This window comes from Haemorhous mexicanus, chromosome 1 (assembly GCF_027477595.1).
Source record: "Haemorhous mexicanus isolate bHaeMex1 chromosome 1, bHaeMex1.pri, whole genome shotgun sequence".
NCBI classification, from domain to species: Eukaryota; Metazoa; Chordata; class Aves; order Passeriformes; family Fringillidae; genus Haemorhous; species Haemorhous mexicanus.
This window is the reverse complement of record NC_082341.1, coordinates 82,659,126-82,682,796: the sequence shown is the minus strand read 5'-3', so window position 1 is coordinate 82,682,796 and position 23,671 is coordinate 82,659,126. Positions and strand designations below refer to the sequence as shown.

General features: G+C 37.0%; 1 protein-coding gene across 2 annotated transcripts in view; it reads right to left on the bottom strand.

Annotated features, from left to right (window-relative positions):
- The window catches only part of CTNND2 (catenin delta 2), a 638,318-nt gene that overhangs the window by 112,176 nt on the left and 502,471 nt on the right, over positions 1-23,671 (bottom strand). For both annotated transcript variants that reach the window (XM_059854664.1, XM_059854675.1), the window contains exon 12: positions 10,750-10,933. In XM_059854664.1, coding sequence (XP_059710647.1) covers positions 10,750-10,933 — 184 coding nt within the window. The remainder of the gene's footprint in view (positions 1-10,749; positions 10,934-23,671) is intronic.

The following is a 23,671-nucleotide window of genomic DNA, read 5'->3' as shown; positions in this document are numbered from 1 at the left end:
TAATTCAGTGCCCAAGGACTCTTTTAGCTGACTCTTCTATAACCTAGGTGAAGGCAAAAACAAAACTTCCAATTCTCTAAAAGGTAAAGGAAACAAAAAAAGCAAACACATTGTGGCAAAAACAATTAAAAACTCCCATGTCATTTCAGTATAAAATTTAAGTTTCTAAAATTGTATCATTCATGTGAACTTCCCTCTTCCCTGTTTCAGTGCTGATGATTCCAGTAGCAGCCACAGTCCTGCTGATTTTGCTGGTGGATCGTATGCCTTGTGTGTGGACCAGATGTCCTCAGTAACCTCTGCAACCTAGTGACCGGGAAGGGTGACACAATTCCATCTAAGAGTGGGCTAAGGAGGACTACACTTTCCAATGCAGATTGACATCCAGCACAGAAGATACCACCCTACCCTAGTTACATCATCATCCTTGATGTTAAATTAATAAAGCTGCACCCTGCTTACTGAACTTGTCTCAGTTGGTTCTTCTCTCAAATGTGTCCCAGCTGATCCTTCTGTTGTGCACAGCAAATATTCATACTAACTCACAAATGTTTGGTTTTGGTCATGCTGTTGGTGAATCCAAACCAACATTACCCCCTGCTCTGCTCCCTTTATCACATGGGCTATAAAAAGGATGACCTCCCACTGTGTTTGTTAACTCAAAATAAGATTGTCCTTATTTCTGTGGGTTTAAATACTTCTGAGGTGATGAGCTGTGCCCAAGGCCAGGCAGCTGGAGGTCTCTCTCCTCACTCACTACAAGTGCCCACCTGTGCAATCAGACCACAAGCACAGGCAGCTGACTCTAATGCCTAAGTAACTAACATGAGTGCAAACAAAATTGTTCATTTTCTCATATTTGCATTGATTAGAAGACACTCCTTCTTAACATGAAGTCTGGCAAGCAAACACAGCAGGTATCAAAATCAACCAAAGTCAATCAATTTGACTAGTCAACTAAAAAACTTCCTCAGCACAAATCAATTATGTACAGTGAATACAGGGAATTAAGTAAGTTTTTTGTAAATAACTATTTTTATTATCCATTCTAGTGGGTATTTTTACTTAATTAGGGGATTAAAAAACCCTTAACCCTAAACTCAAATTTGTGTGGGCACAATACCTGTATTGTGCCCTCTCACAACCATCTTTTTTAAACACTTTCCAAATATTGCTCTTTTGTGCACAGGAAATCCAATACAAAGATGGATGAATGACAGCAGGGGGAGAAGAGGAGGTGTTTCACAATACTACTGTCCTTCAAGAGGAAACGCTGAATCTGGAACCAACTAACTGTAATAAACGACTATATGACAAAAATAAATGAGCTGTGAATGTAAAAAAGCTACACTAGGACAAATACTTCAAAAGTACTTTGTCACAGAAATTGTCTGCATGGAGTGTGCAATCCTAGCTAAAAATATTACTGTAGAATCATAAAATGGTCTGGGTTGGAAGGGGCTTTATAGACCATCTGGCTGCAGCCTCTCTGCCATGGGCAGGGACACTTTCCACTATCCCAGGTTGCTCAAAGCTCCATCCAGCCTGGCCTTGAACACTTCCAGGGATGGAGCATACACAACTCCTCTGGGCAACCAGTTCTAGTGCCTTACCACCCTCACAGTAAAGAATTTCCTTCAAACATCTAATCTAAACCTACTCTCTTTCAGTTTGAAACCATTCCTCCTTGTCACTATATGCTCTTGTAAAAGGACATCTATCAGGCAGATGTTAAATGTTTTTACTACACATGCTTATGCATTTAAAATACTGGATTCTTAATTTTTTTTACTGAATGTATGTTCTTTCCCAAGAAAATTTCCCCACCAGTAATAAAGACATTGAAAATACTGTATATGAAGCTAATTTAGGGAAGACAGTAGGGAATAAACACCTGAAATACAAACCCCCCAGTATCTCTAATTTTTGAAGAGGGCAGTGTGCCACCCTGTTTTCTGTATTACACAGAAACTTAGCACAGACTTTACCAGCAGAACACACAAAAATCCTCTCCTTTAGTGCTGCTGTTGCCTTTCTCAGGCAGTGTTTGCAAGGCTGCATGTGTCTCAGTAAGCTGCAGGTGGAAATCAGCGCCATTGCCCAAGCCTTACATCATGTCACTTCACTTGTGTGTTAGTTTGTATTATGACCACAGAAATATTCAAATTGGATAAAATCAGTGAAATTGAATTGAATCAGTGAAAAGCATCACTTGCTTTTTACTTCAGTCTTTAGAGAAGCATCAGTTTACCCTCAAATTAATGGTCCACTTTACTGATCCTCTCAGAAAGGGGGGGAATCCATTTTATTGCAAGCAGCAGTCTTCATCTTCATTTCTCAATGTGTTCTTACCAGACTGCCCTTTCTTCATCAAAAGAGACCAACAAAAATCTTCCAAAGTGCTAAAACTTCTCTATGTAGATTTGCAGTGATGATAAAAAGAACACAATCTCAACACTCACTAGGCAAATTTTCACAAAATATGATATTCTGAAAAGATCTTCTGCTTTTCAGTGTTCAGCTCAGGCATTCTGAGTGGACTGCAAACTAACAGGCTTGCCATTCTGCATGTTTCATCACACTCCTCAGGAGCTGTATTTTTATTTATTTACTTACTTCACCAGGACAGTTCTTGGGAAAATATTTCCCAAACAGAAAAGAGTTGCAAAGTTTGTGAATGTGATTAGTAGGGACTGCAGCTCTTGGGGCTTCAGTGCTGAACTTACTGCTGGGAGAGCATTTCTCACCAGCTCTCAGTAGCTCACCAACTTGCAGACATGGGAAATGCCATCAAAGCCTTCTCTCACAAAAAAATTTGAGCACTGCCTCAACTGGGGTTGCTGGCATAAATTACTCCTGTGCCTGAAGTCCAACAGTTCACATGCCCACAACATTCTGAAAGGAGGTGATAAAATGTTTACTCTGTGATGTCGGCTGGCTTATTCAGAAGGCTGAAGCGAGCTCAGCATACTTTAAATACATCTCTCTACTGCAAATCCTCAGACTGAGCAGAGACCAAATGATCTCCCTCCCACTCCTAGGCAAAGTTTCTCCAGATTTGAAGCCATTTATCAAGAGACAAAGAGGGAAAGTTGAAGAAGTACACCAGGCTTTCCTTCACTATTCAGAGCCATGTGTTTTCACATGTTAATTTTTTGTATTGCCTAGTAATGCAAACAGTTTTAGGAAGAGAAAATCTAGTCAATATAGAAACCCCACAATGAGGACCAAAGAACCCAAACTTACTGAGTGTTATTTTATTATCTCTGGTGAAACTGAGTGGGCATACAAACTCTGAATGACTGTGTTTCTCATCTTTCTTGGGTAAATAAAACATCATCCTCTATCATCAATCACTGTGACCATGAGTGGTGCCACAGAATTGTCACAATCAGCTTTTCTCTCATGCTGAGACAAATAATATTTTCTGTGGAGCCAGACTATATGAGTTTTTCAAAGTACCCTTTCAAAAAGGACTATTTAGGATTTTTGATGGTCAGCAAAGCCACAACAGAGGTACACCTTGATTCCCAGTGACATTGGTGGTTATTCTTCTCAATGGGCCCAGACAGCCAAGAAAAAATTGGCTCCATCTCTTTATCTTCTCACACAGGGACTGCATGGATGAACTCTAAAATACATCTGCTACTACACAGGCTTAGGGGGCTCTTCCCTAAAAGAAAACATCTGTAGTACTGTGATACTCAGCTCTGCAGCTGGCCAGTGAGAAGGAGACCTGTTATTGTCAACTCTGCTTAAGAGTCAGCTAAAATCAAGCCAGCAGGACACTAAGACTCAAATCATACTTTATTACAGTGTCTGCCAAGCCTACACTTGTTACTGTATAAATAGAAATCGTTTTGAAATGACAAAAAAACCAAACAACAAAGTTGAAGCCATTTCACAAAGGAAACTATTTACTTTCTTCAAAGCATTCACATCCACAAGGCTTAAAACTATGGCAGAAGGAAATGTAAATTAATACTACCTAACTATGCAAAAAACAGTGGACATTTAATTTTCCCATTAGGCACTACTTAACAGTAGGCATTCAACCTGAAAGGAATTAAAATCATCAAAAGCTGAAAAAACAGTCAGTCCTTCAAAATATACTTGAGATTTTCAACACCCCCCACATTTAAGGCTAGGGTACATCATAAGCCATTCAGCATTAGAAGCAACACTTTATAATTTTGTCACTGTTGCTGAGCCTAAGAATATCATCAGATGCAAAAGGCATATTTCATTCTTTTCACATGTAGGTCTATAATTTCCAGAAACAGTAAATTACTTAAATACAGGAAGAACACACTCCTGCCATGGCAATAAGTAAATACTTCTAATTGTATGACACCCAGTTAAGCTACGGACTTTCTGCCCTGAAATAATGCACATTCATATTAAAATGAATAAAATATGTCAATTGAAGAATAAGAACTAAATTTCAGCTAAGTCCTCAACTCTCAACATATAAGTCCAGTATTTCTATCTGGTATCCAAACATGAAGCTCCACTGACCCATGAGTGAGTTTCCTTTTTTGCCTAGGAACCACTTATACAGTATTTTGAAGATGTATGTTGACAGATCATGTTTTGGCTAACTCTGTGCAAAATCAATACATTGGGAGTTCGTTCTGTGTTTGGAGGCAGATTTTTGCAGAGCATATCAGCATCTCTTTTATCAGATAAAATTATGCAGGAAGGAATTATGCCACCAAAGCTTCTATGTTTTTAAGTACAGAAAAGCAAAAAGTGGCTGGAATTATGTTATATTATTTTTTAGACCAAAAAAGAATACAAAGAGCATTCCATAATATCAGCTTAAAATCAAAATTTCTGTTTAACATTTTCATTAGCTTGAGCCCAGAATAAACTTCTGGAGCTATACAGAATTTGAAGCATCAATTTGATATGTTGAAATAATGCTTTTACCAGGAATGCTGAAGAAGCATTAAAAGCACTATACTTGAGAGTGCCATTTGAATGCCACTGCTATAATTAATACAGTATGACCTTGTATAAACCTTATAAATTAGTTCATGAATATGCAAATTAGGAATAACTACACTGTGAAGAAAAAAGTGGGGTGCTTAAATATCTGACACAACTACACATTTAATTCTGTTGGTACTTTTCCCTTGAGTATCTTCTGAATAAAAATATTACAGCAGTAATCAGAGGACACTGATCTATTCCTACTAAAATCTCCCTCTCCCCCTGAGTCTTAACATTAGACTTTTATTTCAGCTACATTTCTGAACAATTGCAGCATTCAGGAAGGAACAATCTCTTTAATATCTTGCAGAAATTCACCTTCAAAACTTCAGGCTTAACTGGGATGCAATTGTTGTGGCCTCTCAATTGGTTTGTGACTCTTTTCTCAGCTGGAACCTAGATTCTTGAAAAGGTGAAATGCACATTTTCCTGCAGACTGACTTTTTTATTTCCTGTGCTTTTTCCCATTTTGGCTTGTGGGACCTGCTTGAAGCAACAGTCCCTCCCTTGAGGAGGCTGTCTGTGAAAATACAACATTCATTTGAGTTTTGTCATAACTTTCCACCCTGACAGGTTTCCTTCTGACAGAAAACGCGGGCTTTTTGTGGACAAAATTGCACGGTCAGAGCCTGAGAAGAGCTCCTAGGTTCTAGAAAAGCATGGGAAGAACTGAGGTGGGTTGCTAAGTCCAAAATCTCTATAGCCAGCACAGCATCAAAGGAGATGGACAAAACATGACTGCTCTGTTAACAGGAGAATCACAAAATAGCAACAACGGTCCTGGACCTACTGTAAGAAGCCAGCTGCATCTGTACTCAACAGCAGATATTCAGAGCTTGCAGCAGTCAGTGAACAGAAAGGTATTATGGCTTCCATAATCATCCTTTCTATATCTGAATGTACACAACACAAACACACCCACACCTATGCACACACATCCATGTGTCAGTTTGGTCTCAAACATGTTTCACATACATGTGTCTATACATATGTATCTCTAGAAACTGAACAGATGACACAGATAATACAGTCTGAGTCATTTATTTGATGCTGTTCCCATGTCTTATTTTGTCAGTATGCAGCAGAATGTTCTATTGAAAACAGAGTACAGAAGTTCCTAAGGACAGGAGGCAGTAGAATTTGGATGTTTAGAAGAGAACTGGAGAAATAAGATAGTGAGACAAATGCATTGGATGTAAATCTCTGTGAGATACATCACTCACCCACAAACCAGTTGAAAACATTTGATATTTAGGTTTCACAGCTAACAAAAATTGTTTTAACAAGTCAATTTGTTCCTTCCAAAAGCTGATCTATCCAGAAAATACTACTGGGTCAGTTATTCAAGTCATGTTTTAAAAGCACTTTCCCCCACTGCTCAACTACTTTGAGAGTTTGCAACATATTTATTCAGTTGAAAAATAATTGAAAATAATAAGGTATTTTGTTAAAGGTTTTACAAGTAAGAAAGTCTGAAGTATGAAGCTTGGACGGATATGGAGCTTTCTAAATAAATAACTTCTTGAATGATACTCCCATACAATTTCTAACAGACAAATGGGGTAAACAAAAATATTTTAACAGGTCTCTGATTTTCACAGTTGCCCCTGTACTTTCAGTGTATGATTAAAGATTAAATAAAACATGGAAGAAAGAAAAATAATTTAACAAGTCTGTGTCTAAACCCACATTAGAATTTTAGAAAAGTAAAGTCTTAAAATTCATTAAAGTCCTCAGACTGCATTAATTTAAATTAAATTCATTTAAAATTAATAGAAAAACAAGGTTACAGATTGTACCCGAGGCAAAAATTTTTGAAAATTTTTTTGTCTGCAATTTTTTTCAAATAAATCTTAGGACAGGGATTTATAGTTTTGTAATAAGTAACCTTGACATTTCAAGTTAAGACAATGTCTCTCCTGTTGATTTTTAAATTTCAGACTGGGGACTGCAAACTCCCTCCCATTAACAACTGGGATTACAAATTCAGTTTTCACCTGACTATCCCTAATTTGTTTAAGTGAATCAGAAATTATAAATCAAAGATACAGTATTTCCCTAACACAAGTAAAAGAGTCACAGCTAAAATGCAAAAGGTAAAAAAGAAGTCTAACTTTACCAGAGCTTAATGAGGTAAGGTACTAGTATCTCAGTTGGGAGGCAACTAAATTGGGTGATTATTCCAATATGACATACTGAGGTCTGGCAATTTATGAAAGCTGAATATTTAGATTAAATTTGTAAGTGATAGCCATAATGCTGTATTTAGATCTTTAATTTACCTAAACAATTTCAAAGTGTTCCAGTTATCAATTTGTTTCAAAATTAATTTGTACAATATTGTATTAAAATACTTTTTTTAAAAAAATCTGAAATGTATGCAAAGTGCAATTTGTAAATAACAACTTTAAGGAAAAGAGAAAATAACAGGAAAAGAAGGTCTTATATTGCTGCTGCATTTTATGTGATTTCAGCTGCATTACTGGGTGACTGGAGTTACAGACATAAGAATGTAGTTAAGAAAGATAACAAGTAAGCATGAGTACCAAAAATTGTAGGTAATAACCAACTTTTTAATTGAAAAGTCATAAGAAAGTCTCATCAAGAAACTGAGAAAACAAAGATGAGCAGAAAGGATAATAATCCATATACTGTTGTGACAAAAACACAAAACAAAGATCCTACTCTTCCTGTATTGTCATTGGAGACTACTTACTAGCATTGTATATGGGATGAATTATATTATATCACCTCTCAGATATTATTTAGCGTTTTCAGCAGTGAATACACCAGACAACCAAAGTCACAGAAGACTGAAAAAGCCCTCAAACCAAATCCTCCTGGCATATTTGTTAGCATTAAACCTATGTAATACAACCTCAAGTCTCTAAAATCTGTCAACATTAGATATTCAGAATTTGTCAAGTATCCTGAACACCACTAGTCTTCATCTGATACTGAGCACTGTCACTGGTAACCCCGATGCAAGTGAATTTTAACTGCATCCCCTCAAAATGAGCTCTAGCAAAAACAAAAAAAGAAAACAGCAGAGGACAACCAACCCAGAGTCTTAGAAGAAATTCCCCCATGGAAGATGACAATGGACTTTCCATTTAGTAGATAAGCACAGCACAACCTCAGCCAGCAATCACGTTACATCTTCTTGATTTACCTCCCATGTCCACTAAGATCTTGAAATGGAAATACAGGTCTTGTAACTAGACCCAAGTGGAAAGTGTGAAAACTGTTCAGTTTATTGAGGGTGGTGGGTTTCTCACCTGAACAGAGCAAGACTCCAACCATCTTCATATAGTTTTCTAATCTTTTCATTCTGACACCTGCTGTTTCCTCCAGTCTACAGTCCCAGTATATTACATGAATTCAAAAGAAGAAACCAGTTACCATCTCAGGGGTGAGCTTGCACTTTTCTCTCTTGCACAATCTCAGATTTGACATTTTGCACAGAGAGAGAGATTTTCAACAGTGGGGAAAAGTAAGCAAGAGAAGTTACCACTGCTGTGAAGTAGAAGTAAGTTTCAACCCTCTCCAAATGTTCTTGCTCTGCCAAAGAGCATCCACACAGACTCAGTGGGATGGAACTATCTAAAGAAGATGGATGAAGGCCAAAAAAATATCTGAAGCCACTAGAGAGGATAGAAAGATGCATTTGGGAAATAGTGAGAGTTTGATTTCAGAAAGATATTAAAAAGCTGTACTATGACTGAAGGGCTTAGAAGGAAGACCAAGCTGCCCAGGACAGCAGTTTGAGCTGCTGCCACAGCTCGCTGGGAAGGATTCAGCAGCTATAATATGCACAGTCTTTTGCAGGCAGATATGAGCTTATTTTGCACGAGCTGCCCAGAAGCCATTCTGCTAGGAGAGCAGCCCAGCAAGCGCTCGGCAGTAAGCCTTGCTGCAAAGCAGTGTGTGTTCCATAGGCAACGTACCCTTCTCCCGTGGCCCCAGTCCTCAGGCTGACCCAGGCTGCAGGCTACAGTAAGCTCACATCAGTTTGCAAATGGGCGTGCACACACACTCACAAGAAACAAAACAAAACAAAAAAAAAAAAACAGAAAGAAGAAAGATTTCAAGACCAGTGTGCAATGAGAATCATCAACTAAGAGGTAGGAAAAACTGAAGTTTGCAGGATCAGGGATGAGCATTGGTCCCTGAGAAGCAGTTGAGAAAAATTAACAGGAAGATGGAGCTTATGGTGAGGGGAGATCAACACTGGACGTGCTTACTCAGAGGGGGGACACTGTGAAGCCCCAAATTTGTACCAGAAGTTTCTTTCAGAGGCAGCTCTTTAACTGAGACACATTAAATACTGGAAACCTGAGACTTTTAATGTAGTAAAGGTCTTCATGTAACACCTTCTGTCACCTCCTAGTGATTATGGCAACTTTTTCTGGTAGTGATTTGAATTCAATGTGACACAATTATATCATAAACTCTTTTCAAAGAAAGTCAAAACAACTCAGGTACAAACACCTGGCTTCAGTCACATACCCCAAGATAGCTGGTATTCACATAATCACACCTGGGTTGAAGTCCAATACTGCAATACTGCATTTAATTCCATATTTGCAATATGGAAGTTATTATCTTCTTTCATTCTCTTCTGATTGCATATAAACTGTCAATCATATTTATTGCTTTTTCCCTTAAACTTTTCAAATATAACTTTGGAAAGGGAGACATTTCATTTGATAAAAGATCACAAAGACAAAAAGGTGCTTGCTACAGATACATAAAAACTATTGCTATTTTACTTTGCCTCCTATCACTTTTCTTTTTTATTTAGCTCTTTAATGTATATCTGCTTTGGATGCAGCATACTGATTGCCTTACTGACACTTACTATTCACAATGTTATTTTCTGTGATGTATGTAATAATATTAACTAATCTGTTTTTATATCTCTGGGACAGATTATTTTCTCCAATATACCTGGAGGAAAAAAATCTATACTTAAAAAGAATCTGCCTATTATCTTTAAATATTACATGAAAATGATACGCATTGGAATTCAGAAATTGCTATGACTCTATACTTTAGTAAGATTTTGTCAAATCTGAAACTCTTCTTACTCATTCTACTTTCATTCTCACATCTACTGTGACTTTTAGGAATAGACAGATCAAATTGCACATATTTATATAAATGCACCTTTGCATTGCATATACAAGTTTGGCATAGAAACACAAACATAAATAGTTATCATATTTGTTAAGGATTTATTTAAGTCTTTTGGTTGAAAAATGTTAAATTGATTGGTCTCTTATTGAAATTCTCATCTTCCCAGAACATAAAAAAATCTACTCATATCTTTATCACAACTCCAGCAATGGCATCTGGAACCTTTAAGACACATTAGTTTTTGTGAATATCGTAATTATTTTTTGTACTGATTAAATCTGATGTAATAGTGAGAACATATCCACTTTATTTTAGCAAATGGGGAAACAAGACAAATCTACAAGAGAAAAAATATATGTAATATACAAGCTTGGATGAAAACAGCTAAGAAAAGAAAAATAAGAAAACCCCCAACAGCCCTTCTAGAGATTGTTTTTTAATGACCTGAAGCTTGTATTCTAATTAATTTCCAACTTTAGGTTTAAATCATTGAAAGTCATCATCTTTCTTGATGGACAAACCAATTATTTAGTTCATAGATGACTAAGAATGAGGAATACCAATTCAAACAAAAGCAAGATGATTCGGGTAAAGCACAGGTTTTGAAGTACTCACCTTAGGCACCCAGTGGCATTGCGCAGCACCTGTGATGAATGGAGCTGAATTTTATGATCATCCTGGAGTGGAGAGTTTTCCCATCCAGAGTGAGGAATGATCACTGCATTGGTCAACACTGCAAGGGCATCCTGGATGATTGGCATTTTCAGTGCATCACAGGAGGATAGATTCCAGAGAACTCCTACAAAAAGTAAAATGACTAATAATTAACACTTCTCCAAAACAAATTTGAATGCTTTTTTGTTTTAAAAATACCCAATCTAAACCAATATATTTCACAGCACTGGTGTGTTTAATTTTGCTGTTTCTGTCAAAAATAAAACAGACTAAATTGTAGATGGGGCTGAATGACACTTGCAAACTTTTGCAGTGGGAAAACAGCTTTAAATACAGAACACATAGACACAGGAGCACTGGAAATTTCTCAGAGCACTGCCTAAAAACTGAGCAGCTGGTTATGATGCAGGCTGTGAAGCACACATGGAATGAAGGAGTATTACAAGGAATTTTAGGGCTTAGTCTTCAGATATCTTCCTTCAAAGTAAAATTAATAAAAACCAGTAGCAGAAAACAGGTTCTGATTTACACTAAAACTTTCACTGCTCATAGATACACATGGAGAGAACAAAACCTCCACCCTGTGATCATCACTGTAAGGGAAGTAACTGTCCAGGCTTGTTGGTACTACAAGCAAAAAGACTTCCTCCACAACCTGATACAGTAGTACTTTCAGCAAGTAATATTATATTTTGTAAATATTTAGCTATACAAAGTTGGAGAATACTGTAATTTTTACAAGGAAACAGCAAGCTTAATGGTGCAACTAACAAGGAGATTTACTGGAGTTTAAAAAAACCAAAATCCCTTCCGTTGCAACTCATAATGTGCCAAAGAAAAAGAAGAGAAATCAAGAGTCAAAATTTTCTAAGCACATCTGCAAAGATCAAGGTCGCTGCAATAGTGCCACACAGAAGGCAGGCAAGAAATTCTTAGGAGCAAAAGACATGCTGCTTTCCATTCCCATATTTATGTATTTGTATATTTGCTGGAAAAGCACATGGGACTTTAGTGCTGTGCCAAGCTCCTGCTGCTGCCAGGCAGCTCTTACTGCTGCGGGAAGCTGGAGGACAATTTGCTGTTCTGAAGAATCAGTGGCCTTTATTTTAGCTCAGCACCCTCCCAGGGGTAGCTGGAAGAGTAAGCCTGCCTCCTCATGCCCCTCCCCTTGTCAACATGCATCCTCTTCTGTAGAATCCAATCCTACTCCTCCCTACTCTCCTTCCCAAAGAACAGTAGCCTGGCATCATATCTGACCTTGAGGGGCAAAATTGAGTTTTGATTTTTCATCTATCAAAGTTTTCAACCAAAAGAGAAGAATTACTGCCATCATCATCATTGTACATAGGTTACAAATACACTACAAAAAACCCAAGTGAGTGTTGTGGGAGGAAAATGCTGAAGGTAGGCCTTAGGAACACAGACTCAGATATTTATAAATACAAGCAGCAAGAACACTACTTGCTCAAGACTTTCCTTAGCATTCTGTGCTTTGACAGAGCAGTGTAATTAACAGTAATCAACTCACATTTTGGATTTCTCCTAAAAATTAATTACTTCTATAGGGAGACTTTCAGTTATACCATTACATGTTTTAATTATTTAACATGTAACTATCTGCAAAGGTAGTTACACAGTTTAATACAAAACTTTCATCAGAATAGTAGTAAAAGAAACCCTATTAACATGATCTGCATGAGGCAGACCAACTTCAGCTACAGACAAAAACCCCCAGAAATAAGAAAAATGTTCATTTTATAATATTCATTTTTTTCATTGAGAATTGCTACTTTAAAGGGAAAAGAGTCTTTGTTTGAATTCTGTTCTGAATGTCTTTATGAAAAGGAATTCCATATTTACAGGAATAAAGACCTTCATAGGGATATTTATACTTGCTTTTCTATGTGTTCTTGCTCTTGGAAAGCTTTAATGGCACATCTACTATTCTTGAAATACCTAGCATTTTGCTGGGTTTTTTCAGTAAAAACAACAGTACAGTTGCCTTTTGTTTTTTTTTAACATTTATTTAGACAAGTGTAAATGATGTGCATGGTATAAAAGCAGAGAATCACAATGCAAATCTTTCCCCCTCTAAGGTTCAATTCAGTTCTTCTGCAAGACAATGTGCTGTAACTTTGTGAAGAAGTCCTGTTTTAAAAGTGAAGCAGAAGAGAGTGTTTTGATGGCAAAAAAAACCAATACTTAGGATTCAAGAAGTACTCATGAACTGGAAAAGAAGAAAATAATACCAGAGAAGCAAACATATGAGCCCCATTTTGCAAAATGCTTAAAAACATGTATGTCAAAACTATTTTCTATTCACTTCAGGGTCTTGCCAATTTAAAATAAACTCACATAGACATTGTGATATTCAGCAATAGTTGAGCCTAGAAATATATAATCCATCTTTCTCTCTGATTTCTCTAACTGGAAAATTAAACCTTTATAGTAAGAGGATGATGGGATCACCAGGCTAAAATGGCTATTACACCATCTCCTAAAATCATTTTAAGTCAAGGCAGAAGTGAGCAAAATTTAAGTCAAGGCAGAAGCACTGCCCAGTAAGCCTGATGCCTTCTTCCAAGCTTTTACTCCTCACAGTTTTAAAGAGAGAGATAATCCTTTTCCACACCAGAACAATGTGTTTTATCTAATTGTGATACTAAATACTACCAACCACATGAACCAAAAATTTTCTATTGACATATTAAAATGTATTCTCACAAGCAGTGCAGTTTGCTGCATGCTGAGGTTGGCATTCTACACATCTCTTTGCAGCCTTCTTAATTAAGAATTTGCAGTTATGAAAGGGCACTGGCAATTCATTCCTCACTGTTTTTGCTGGGGATAACCTGGAGCTAGATTTATATAGGGTTGGAGATGATCCATTGCCTTGACTTTTCATGGGAGAATGACAATAAAATAAATTCTTTACCTGATACACCTTCCATTACAGAGTCACCTTTTTACCACATGATTCTGAACATTTTTTTCCAAGCATGTATTCATGCCATGCCCTTTAGGACTACTGTAAGAAGCTTTCAGAATACTCTGAAAGCCTTGCCTGAACTGGGTTTCTGAGCACAAGAAGCAACTCTGCAATAGCCTCAGAGTGCCTCGACTGACCCCTGGAGAATTTGCATTGTCATCAGCTGCTCACAGGAAGGTAAGGGACTGGACCCATCAGTGGCTGATCCCAAAAAGTGGGATCCACCCAACAACCCAACAGTCCTACTGATTTGTTTACCATCCACAGACTGACTCTTGTGAGAGGTATGAAATAAAGAACTAATCAGTGTTGAACATCTCTTAATCACTTTTATTCATATCTTATCTCCTTCTTGCTTTTAAAGCTGTGAGGCATTCAGATTAAGCATGCTGTGTCCCCATTTTCAGATCACTTCTTGGTTATATTGGAAGACTTGTAGAAAGACAAAAAGAGCTGAACAAGTCTTTTTGTTGATTGAGGTCTTTCACCCTTACATATAAAAAATGGAAATACAGTGAAAAAGTATCTTGCAATCACATTTTAAGTTTAAAACCGAGGAAAAACTGGTATTGAAAATATTCAGGTGATTCCAGTTAGAAGATGAATTTTGGGTCCGAGTATTACTCTAGCAGACATCAGATGAAGGATTCTAAGAGAAGACTACAGGAATGCTTACTCTGGAGATCTTACTGCATCAAGTTGCATCTTCTGGAGCAGTTTATCAGAGGCCTGAAACTGCTATGGTCAATGGGTTGCTCGATTTATTGGAGCAGTCAGAGTGAAAACCCCACAATCTCTGAATCAGGCTGGAGCTCAAACTCATGCTCATTAAACACTTCAATGCATTTTTGTGCTGATGTTTCAGTTAGAACTGGTATATGTCTATTTGTAGTCAGATATAGCTCAAGACCTGATAAGCCACACGCTGTCCTTATTCCATTCAAAGTTAAGAACATAGAGATCACATTTATGTATGCAAAAAATACCATCATAGCAAGAGAACATATGCCAAACCAGGGAAGTCTAGACAACTAGTTAGCCCATGATTTAATGCAACCTCCAATTATGACTTAGATATAAAAAACAAACCTCTCAGAACAACTTAGACTACAAATATGAATGGAAACCAAGAAACTGGAAAAGTCATCTTTTCCAAAAAGCATTGCCCCTGTTACTATGTTTTTTAAAATAAATTATATATTAAAAAGCTTGTAAGTAAACAAATACTGTTTGGAGAAACAAGACTTTGATTCTTCGCAATATGGATGTTTAAGTCAACTTTCATGTTCTCTGTAAAAATAAAAATCCAAAAGTATTCTAATACATCCAGGTTCTCCTTTTCCATAATTCTTCCATGATAATTTAATAGTTTGGTCATGGAGTGATGCAGAAACCCATTCGATAGTGCTGAGAGACTGCATCCCACAAACAGAGACCAAAGCATTGGCAGGCATTTTTGTTTATATGCTGAAGGCACAGAAATACTACAGGGAGTTTCCCTCATGAACATGACAATTAAGATTGAAATCTGAGTGCTAAATACCTTGCACAGAAGCCAAACACAAGGGATCTTTTGCTGGAATCTTTAGGAAAAACAACTTCTAGCCCAAGCTCCCAAGTGCTAGAAAAGTCATTTGCTGGCTGCTGCTCGGAGCCCCTGCTGTAATTGCAAGGCTGCTCTGCAGAGCTGGATCTGCTCCCTGGCAGCAGATGTGGGCTCCTGATAGATCACAGCAGTTCTGCTGCAGAGATGCTGAATATCAACCACAACATTTCTTAATACAAAGTGCAGTAAGACTTCACAACACGCTCAACCGTGAGAAACTGGCTCAGTAACAGATTTTCTGTAGGAAAGAAAAAGTGAAAAGTCCTGGCACCTGAACAACACACAGCTCAGAAGGAATCTCCTTAAAAGCACACTCTGAAAGTAAGTTAAAAATTGGCATAACAGATGAGGAACTTGCACCAATTTTCCTGAAATATTTATTATCTGATTTGTGAATGAGTACCTATGCATGCCTTGCTGTAATTCACTGGTTGACATGCACAGAGGTGGTTTGCTGTCTGTGTACAAACTGACATAGGAAAAGTCCACATTGAGAAGTACTGAGTTTCAGTACAAGCCAGAGCAGGCAGGAGCTTATGGAACACTAAGCAAAGTTGCAGCAATAATCCACTCATAGCCTTATGAGCCATCCACTCTCCTCTTCCACAGAGGAGAAGGATTATTATGGTGTGGGTTTTTTTTCTTTTGGTTATATTACAAAAAATACAGCTGATCTTGACTACATAAAAATACAAGACTACATAGAGTATAAAAGGTATAAATAATTTCTCTGAAAACGTAGCCCTTTCCCCCCTCAATTGCTGCTCTTTTCATCTGAAAATTACATCTTGGATTTTATTAAAACAAAAAGGAGGGGCCAATTTTAGTATTGATTAAGATCAAGTTCCACCCAAATGTTATTGCAGTATAGTATTTCTCTAATGGGACTGAATTTTGACCTAAGGGTGCTCCTCTTTTTTTGCTGCACACTGAAAATTAGCACATAAGTGTGGAAGGGAAGAAGTGTCAGGCAAGAATGTTAGAGTTATTAGCCTTCATGTTAAACAGCAGAGGAAATACTAGAAGAGTTGAACAAGGTTACTGCGGAAAAATCAGTGGTTCCCACTTAGCTTCCTTTCCTGGCTGATGAAATTCAATGAGTCCTATAAACACGGAAGCCAAACCAAAACCAGATCATTCTAAGTGACAGAAACACAGAAAAAAATATATCAACTGCTTTAAAGAAAAGTTTTATCCTAACACGTGACTATTGGAAATGCCATTCCAAATTAGGTACTGTATTAGAAAACATGGGAATCTAACAAGGATGGATATATATGAATGGCAGGATGTTTTTCAGTGCTTACACCTGTATTAGCACTCAAAATCAAAACATCTGTTTGATAACAGACCCTAATAAAGAGAATAAAAATGTTATAACTAAAGCTGAACATTAAGTTGCGGCTCTAAATACAAAACTTCTTTCTAGAAAGAACCAGTTAGAAAGTTACTCCTATCTACAGAATTGCACCTATGTGCAAAATGAAAGGCTTGGTGAATAGTTGCTAAAAAAGAAAAAAGAAGGAAATATTTACTAACCAAATTGTTGCCTAAGAAAAAGAGAGTGCTGTAAATAACAGTATAAATAACATTTGGGAGGGAAGAAGGGAAGTTGGCCTTTGAACTTAAAAGCAACAAATAAAATTTTAAAAAATAAATAAAAATAATAAAATTACTGGGCATAGTGAAAACAGTAATTGACTACAAAATGAACATGTTTCACCATAACCTCAAACTTTCATTTTGTATACAAAAAGTGAAATATTCCAATCTTTTTCTAAACAAACAAAAAAAAAAATTCAAAATAAAATTTAAGTACTTTGTGTGGCAAATCTCAAACATTTCTAACTACAAAGTGGTTTTAAACTGCAAGCATTTTAATACTCCATCATTTAGGCAGGCCCATCAAAACTGTATGTCCAGTTGACTTTTTCAAAAGAATTGCTGAAAAAGTTCAATGCAGCTCTTATGTCAAGCCATATGCTGCAACAGATGTCCTCTATTTATCACTCCAGATTACCCTGTTTGATATTTCCTCTTAAAATTTGACTGAAGTAAAAAAAGAAAAAAAAGAAAATTATTTATGCAGTATATTAGCAAGCAAATTATGAAATCAATTTCACTGCTCCATGAATTGAAAGATGGGCAAAACTTGAATGAATTTTCTATAGAAGATGCATCTCACTGTACAAAAGAAAAACAGTTACTTCCCACTTAGAGAGAAAAGGAGAGCAACAAGGGACCACCTTGGGTTTTGTGTTGGTACTGAGGGTGGTAAATGCAGGACAAATGAGTGTGAATTTGCCTGGGAAATAGGGAGAAGGAAGCAGGCTGTGATGAGAAAACAGATTAAACCACCCCCAAGCAGATCCCTAAGAGAGAGGAGAGGGACTCCCCTACCAGAAGCTTTACACTGTTCCCAGCAGAGACTTCAGCACCCAGTGACTTGTTCTGCTCTGCCACATTCACCTCCAGGGAAACAGGCACCGCAAGCCTGGGGAAGGTTTTGGATTGCTGTGTAACACTACATTCCCTTCTACCTCTAAAAATCCTTTGGATTTAACACCTTACACGATAAATCAGTACCCCAGCCTGTTGCTAAGATAGCAGGGTGTAAGATTTGAGAAAGTATCTATTTTAACACATCTCCTGATTTAACTGGGAGCAGCAGGGGGTGAAGAAGTTAATCCGATGATTCAGAAAAAGTTGAGAATAACTCTCCATGAAGACAACAGATTCTATCAGCGGGTTTTCCCATTTTCAGAGCCAAAATAGTGACAGCATATTGAGAAAGGAGACAAAGATTGCTTTATAATTAGACAGTAAAATTGTAATAGATATGGTATAAAATGATCCAGTTGAACTGTCAACATTGTTTGCCTAAGTGTTATTTGATAAGACAGCATCATTTCTGAGGAAAAATTACACAATTTATTAAATTATTTTTAGATTTGCTGGTACATACGAACTATAAATAGGATGTGTTTTGAATGACTCTGGAATTTCTTGAAGATGTCAGAGCCTATAAGCTAGAAATCAGTTTCCCAATATCATATGAGTGTAAACTGTAGAACCTTTCACCTTCCTGTTTTGCAAGGAAAATGATGGCAGAGATTTGGTATTTTGGCGAGTGGTTCCACACTGGGTTCATATGAAAACTTCATAAAATGCCAATGAATTCCTGGTCTGAATTTGTTTGAAAATCACTTCCACATTTCCAGAAATGATGGTAGTATTTTCTGTAGGTGATGTCAAAATTTAGAATTTTAACTCTGCCACACTGTAGAATCATACTGTAAAGTACAACACACAGCTGTGCCTGGCTGTAGCACATCCACTGACAATGAAATGTCAGGCTATTAGTCTGGAGAAGTAAAAATAGTACAAAATACAAAATTTAAGTATTTAATTAAAATTATGATGATGCAATAGTGATGTTTGGAGACTGTCTGTAAAACCTTAAAGTAACTGATGACTGGTGTGGAAGAAAAAAGTTGCCATGCAGCCCACTAACCCTGCCACAGGGTTTGTACTACCTTGGTGGAGTTGTCTGAAGTTTTGTTGGGGCACTTGGACCTTCAGTGAGATTAACTTGAGCAGCTGCTTCTGCAGACCACATGCCTTCATTTATTTTGCTTATCTTTGATAATGGTCTGGATTAAGACAAATTTTATCAAGGTAGCAGTAACAAGTAGTCTTTCTGAGTTAAACAAACCCTTGGTTTCCTTTTGTCCCCCCAAAAGATTTTAGATGTAACAGGATAAAATGACAAACTAGATGTGCAAAGTTTTGGCTGGGAGATGAAACACAGTTTTTTAAAGGCAAGTTGAGACTTGCAGGAAATTTGACAGAGTTTGGCTTTTAAAAAAAATTTTCAGTGGTTCATAGAACTCAGGCTGGAGGTTGAAGTGAGGAGGTTTGCTTAAAAGTATCTCAAGCAAAAGGAGGGAGTCAAATTACTATGTAACCTCTGGGAACTGAAAAGGCTCTTCTACTTGAAAGAAATACTGAAGAAACTGCAATATGTAATTCCTTATTCAGCCACTGGCATCGATCCAGAGTAAATAGATAGGAATTTTCATTACACAAATAGTCTTGTTAATGTTGAAAACAACTTTTATTTAAAACACCTAATTACAAGTAAATTACTTCATAAGCTTTAATCAACTTTTAAAATTGATTGGGGTAGAATATTGTACTTGCAATTACATCCATTTAACAAAGGAGTAGGAAAGGTTTATTAGAGCTAATGCCCTTTAAATCTCCATTTTCAATAAAAATCATTTAAAACATACAAGCAAACTTTAGTGCCCAGGCAAGTAGATTTGTAATTTGTTAATCTTATCCTAAATCTGTTGGTGGAAAAAGGATTCAAGTCTGTAAGGCACCTGCCTCTGTTCTTGGCAGAGTTCCTCAAAACACTTGTTTGAAATTACTAAAGAGAATTCGCTTGTGTTCAGGGCAGACACTAAGTAAGAAATGAATGAACATATTTTCCTGCCAAAATCAAAATCATCACTTTTGAAAGCAATGTTCTGTGCTAGCAGTTATCTAACTCCATGCTTAACCTTTCTAATTTCTTTGACTTGACAGGACGCAGATACTGGAGGTGGAGGAGCTGCATCTTAAGAGGCACTTATGTACTTTCTACATTTATCCCATAACTCCATTCTGTTTTTCTACATAGAATTATGGGCCCCAAAGGATATTTGGCAGTCCTATTCTCTTAGCTAAGCATATATTTGACCAGAGCTATGTTAACCCTGTAGCAACAGTCTTAGAGCACGATTATGCCATCATGACAATTTAAGCACACATGTATGGCTGTCCGTGTCATCTGTTTGAAAAGCCTGAGTTAGGCAGGATATGTATCTGAACCTAAAACATGTATCTTTATAATCTGTTTTTCAGTTTGTGTAAGGCTGAAATTGTCTCTTTGGTTCCAAGAGCAAGCCACTTTGTACATTTATCTTCCTACTTATCTTTTTACATTACATATCAAAAGCTGCTAATTAATCAGGCCTTTCTCTGGTCAGGCTTCCTTATACTTGCATTGCTCCATTACATAACTTGAATACAGTTAAGAAATGGGATACCTAATATAAGCAATACTGGAGCAACATCTAATATATACCTGCAAAGGAGAAGGGATATAATAGAGATTTAAGGAATTACATCAAAGTGAAATACTGTAAGAATACAGAACTCATAGAAGAGTTTGGTTCGTTTTTACTTAAGGCTGTGGAAAAGTCATCTCGGAATGGGATAAAAGAGCCTTTGTTCATTTTCAAATCAAATTTCCAGAGAGCAATAAGGTTACAAATAGGTGCCACCTCCAAATGAATGTTTATATCACAATAAAACTTCACATCTGTGTTTACACACTCCAGTAACTAAGGTATGTCAAGGTCACATTAGCAGAAAACTATTAAATTATTAAATTCAACTGCTTCAAGATCCTAAACACTAAACAGTCAACCCTTTGCAATAATTTTGTTAAATAACATTTACTATACAAAAAAATCATAACTGTAATACCTTACGAAGTCCAATTAGAAAATAACAATACAAATAGAAAAAAATTGCAGGCATGTGATTTTGACTTTGGGAGACCCCAAGAGAAGAACTGCTATTGTACTAGGAAGTTAAAAATTCTAGATAATTGGCCAGAATTACTTTTAAAAAATGAAATCTAATTAAATCTTCCACTGAAGTGAGCTAAAAGGTCCATTTAAACAGAATACTCCCTTAACTATGCTTTACATCTCACTGCAGGCTCACTAAGTTACAACTACACAGCTCAGTAAGGGCAGATAAAGGGCTCAAAGGGGCCTTCTGGAGTGACTTGACCAATCTGCCAAAAGGAGCTTTTACCTGCACTACTTAACTCAGACCAGACAGATCTAAGTTGAACAACATGTAACTGCTTTCAGTGACACTGAGAGTTTATCCATAAGGTTATAAACCCCTCCTTATAAATATACAGCAGCTACTAAAACTGAAACAGGACTATGAAATAATATTCCATAACATGGGGTGAAAACAGGGGACCAACCTTTCCAAAACATAAACTGGCCACAGCTGAAATTAAAGATAGCACTAATGAATACTGGAATTCAAAGTCTGGGAAGTAAATGAAATTTTTCCCTGTCCAGCTTGAATGTGGGCTGGGGACACTTGAAGAACTAGCGCTCCTTAGAAAGAAACATTTTGTACACAGTTATCTGGTAGTGTTTTGAAGGAATGGAATATATGCCATTTAATTCAGTGAATAAAAATGTGAATGAAGTACACAGAGTCAGTACCTACCTATCTACATTTAGTATATATCTATAATGCTAGTTCCTGCTTTCTAATTTTTTTATGTGCTAATTTTTATAATTTATATATTTTCAGTAGACAATAGTTAAATCTCTGACACTTTACTATCAACCAAAATAAGCAGGAGACTGGCTGCTAGCACAGTTTCTCCTTACATTATTTATAGCCACAGCTCTTTATTATCATGTGCTTTCTAAAAGTGGATTATCCACTTTTACCTTTCAATCAGAAATGGTATTTACAGATTTTAAACAGGTGATGCAGTCATACAAGGGCCCTCTTTAAAAGGAGTTTCTTAAATCCAGCTACCTCATTGTTCCTAGGCAGAAACTGTCATTCTAGCTGTGAAGGATCTTGTTTGTCAAAACAGAGAAGAAAAACAGTTTAAACCATTTTATCTGAGACAGGTACCCAGTCAGCCAATCAAGCAGATGGAAGAAGGAGCAAGCATAAGTTGAATCACAGGATCATAGAACAGCCTGAGTTGGAAAGGATCTAGCAACAGCTGCTTGACCTCACCTTCTGCTCAAGGCATCCATGGGATTCCTCTGTTATCCTTGCTAAAATGTCAGATTTTTCCATGTATTTTTTCCCTGACAGTAAAACAAATAGAAAAAAATTATAAAATAGAATTTTGTGGAAGGGTTCATAATTAACTTGTTAAAGGCAAGAGAATCAGAAATCAGTTACTCATTGCCATTATTATCAAGTGAAAACATTTCTTTCTACCATCTGCAGGATCTGTGCTAATTTTGTACTGTGTTCCTCTCTATTTATATTTATTAGGAAAGTGCTAACATTTAATTATTTTAAAATAGAAGGCTTTTATTTTTTCCCATTAACAGGTGCTGCTGTGGAAACTGACAGCACAGTGCTGGGGTAAAAAGATGACTAGATTAAATGTGGTGCATTCAGCTTACACCTATTTCTTTTCATTTACAGACTTACATTGTGATTCAGGTTCTCCTTGAGTCTCAGGAAACTACCAGAGGATGTAGGCCAGGCCAACATCTCTATTTCTATCAAAGTATTCACTTTTGCACAAATGTATATATTCATGTGTATTAATTTTATCTGTGTTCTTCTAGTAAAAACCTGTAACTCTGGAAGTGTTTCTGTATGAATAATCTTTCCATATCTTAGGAAATATTTCCTGGGCATTAACACCATTTAATTTCATAACAGCCAGGCAGAACACTTCCCTCTGAGCTTCTTCATGGGAGCCTGCACTGAAACCATTTCCTTGACATAACACAGCCTTGAAGCTCTAATACTTGGCTATAAGGTTAAGTTTGTGCAATCCAAAAATGTGAGCATGGTAAAGTTTTCCAGTATTAGCCATATATTCCAGTATTAGACCTCTGCTGCTGAGGAGGAGAAAGACAAGATAAAGTAAAAAAACCTCTGTTTTGGAGAGATTATGGCAGAAAGAAATCTCTGGAAAAGAGGACAAGCCACAAATGGTGCTGAAGGCAATCCTGACAATCAAGGAGCTACTGAGCTAGAAAGCTGGTCTGCAGGTTTAAATACCATTCCAAAACCAGGCCTGAGATTGCCAGAAATTGAAGTTATAATCTACTTAGAGAAGAGCAACAAGAAGGGAGAGAATGTGCATGTTTGAGGAAGAAACTAATATCAGAACTTTCACTCTGCTGGGCAAGTGCTTCATGGGACTTGGGGCAGGCAATGAATGCTTCACTACTGCCAGACAAATTGAGCTGCTAAAAAACCTCTCCAGGCCATATTTCTTCCCTTGCAGCTGGGTGCCTACTCAGAGTGATTCACACCTTCATCTTGCCAGATTTCTGGACAGGTCATTTACACTTGATAGGCTCAGTTCCCCAACTGTAAGACCGAGATAATGATACTTCCCCACCAAAGAGAAGTGCTCTGCAGACAAATGTGGATGACTATTTAGGGGCAGCCATGTCAGAGCCTGTATGAAT